Source organism: Bombina bombina, chromosome 1, assembly GCF_027579735.1.
Source record: "Bombina bombina isolate aBomBom1 chromosome 1, aBomBom1.pri, whole genome shotgun sequence".
In the NCBI taxonomy this organism is placed as follows: Eukaryota; Metazoa; Chordata; class Amphibia; order Anura; family Bombinatoridae; genus Bombina; species Bombina bombina.
In genome coordinates this window covers 1418520380-1418522697 of record NC_069499.1, presented here as the reverse complement: position 1 = coordinate 1418522697, position 2318 = coordinate 1418520380, and the positions used below count along the sequence as shown (strand labels likewise).

Here is a 2318-nt window from a genome sequence, read left to right as displayed (position 1 = left end):
TAAAAAAACAAAGACTGAAAGGCTAACAATGCATTAACTAATATATATGCGAGATGTAAGATCTAATGTGTCTAAAAAATATTCATCATCCAAAAAATGTATTTCCAAAGCATATATATAATCTGAAAATATCATCCAAAAAATATAAAAAACATATAACTATGTTATTAGTGATAATAAATCTTGTGATGAAGTGTCCCAAGTATTATAATCACCTAAAACATAAAATCCCCAATATAAAATTTGTCGCTCAGCAAACGTCTAAAATATATAATATGTATTCAGGAAACTCAAGCAGCACCAACTGCCAACTCATTTTGGCCCTAAAGAGGCTGAAAACGAATTCTTGAAAAAGGCCCCACTGTAGGGCCAAAACGCTTTGGCTGTTGGTGCTGCTGAAGTGGAACAAACACATTGGGCAAATGGACATAATATGGAAATTAAAAATATAAAATAACTTAGCAATTGCATTTTTTTTTTCTGTGCTTAAATAAACATGTATAGGAGTTTGATTTTGTGCTAAATGTCCATTTAACAATGATGGAAAGTGAATTAGTTATATAAAATATATATAATTACAGTCTCCAGTGATAAGGAATACAAAATATGTGTACTAAATCTAATTCTATCATACAGATCATTTTAAATCTTCAGAGAAAAAAATAAATTAATATTTAAAAATATTTTTTCTTGACCAGTTTTGTTTTTATAATTTCTTTGACATCCTTATTTCTTATGCTGTAAATAATTGGATTCAGCATTGGAGTCACCGCTGTGTATAGAATTGGCACAGCCTTGTCCATCTCTGGAGAGTACCTGGAATGTGGACGCAAATACATGGACATGATGGTCCCATAATAAAGAGAGATTACTGTGAGGTGAGAGGTACATGTAGAGAAGGCTTTTTGTCTCCCATGGGAGGACTGTATCTTCAGTATGGTGAAGATTATGTAAATATAAGAAATTAAAGTGAGAATAAAGGCAAACACAACTATGATCCAAGTTGAGATGTACATTCCAAGCTCATTGAGCCAGGGGTCTCTGCAAGACAATTTTAAGAAAGGAGGCACCTCACAGAAAAAGTGGTTGACATGGTGGGACCTGCAGTAAGGCAGTTGGAAAGTAAATACAACATGGATGGTAGAATTAATGAAGCCCACAGCCCAGGATGCAACAGTTAGAATCATTATGAAACTTTTGTTCATAATAATGTTGTATAACAAAGGCCTACAGATAGCTGCATACCTATCATAAGCCATAACAGCCAATATAATACATTCAGTGGCTCCTAATGCTAAAGAGAAAAACATCTGTGATGCACATTCCAACAGAGTAATTCTCCTGTCCTTAGACAGAGTGTTCACCAGAAGTTTAGGAACTATGGTGGATGAGAAACAGATATCAATGAACGAGAGGTTACTGAGGAAAAAATACATAGGTGTCTGCAACTGAATGCTAATTCTTACCATTAGAATTAGCACTATGTTCCCACACAGTGTGATTATATACATCACCAGGAAAAGAAAAAAATATAGAGCCTGAATGTGTGGTGAATCAGAAAGCCCAAGGAGGATGAAACCGACTGCAAAAGTTTGATTTGTATATCCCATAACTTATAGAAATAAAGTTTGAAATAAAACAAGTTACAACAATGATCTAGTTGTTGTTGTCTTTGTTTTTTGCATCAGTTATCAGATAGGATCTATAACAGTTGTTCATTTCAGTAATTAGTCAAATGTATATGGTAAAAGAACATCTTTATTCTTTTATAGAATGATTATACTTTTTTAATTATTTGTTTATCGCTTTATTGTCATTTCAGTTTACCATTATTTTGCAAGTACTTCATCACAATGTTGAGACCAACAATGCCAATATGAGGGTAGTTTAATATTCATGAGTTTTTAATTGATAGCCCTGTAGAACAAGGATAATAAGGCTTTACATTTTTGGAAAGGTCAATACAAATGTTAAATGATAGGGTTACATCTATTTTCACAGATTTGTGTTTTAAGTATTCAGTTTGTATTATTATTATAAAACAAAAAACTATGTCTGCATAGGGTAACAATGATGTTGGCTTGATATATGCAGACTAGATTACAAATGTCTCTCATAAATACTACTCTGTGGTCTACACAATATTATTTCCTAATATACATGTCACATACTATGGAATATCAGATTGGGCAATAAACAAAAGTTTCATATGTATTTCCTCCAGAGAAATAAATCTAAGTGACTCTAGTAACCAGGTGTCTTCCACATACATGATGGTAGTTTGGGCAAAGCAGTAGGTGGGGCAGTAATGCATAACT

The 2318-nt window shown here is 32.8% G+C and overlaps 1 protein-coding gene across 1 annotated transcript; it reads right to left on the bottom strand.

Annotated features, from left to right (window-relative positions):
* Nucleotides 1-674: 674 nt before the first annotated feature.
* Nucleotides 675-1610, bottom strand: LOC128642959 (olfactory receptor 5G3-like). Its single transcript, XM_053695862.1, has one exon. The coding sequence runs from the start codon at nt 1608-1610 to the stop codon at nt 675-677; it is 936 nt and encodes a 311-aa protein (XP_053551837.1).
* Nucleotides 1611-2318: the final 708 nt, after the last annotated feature.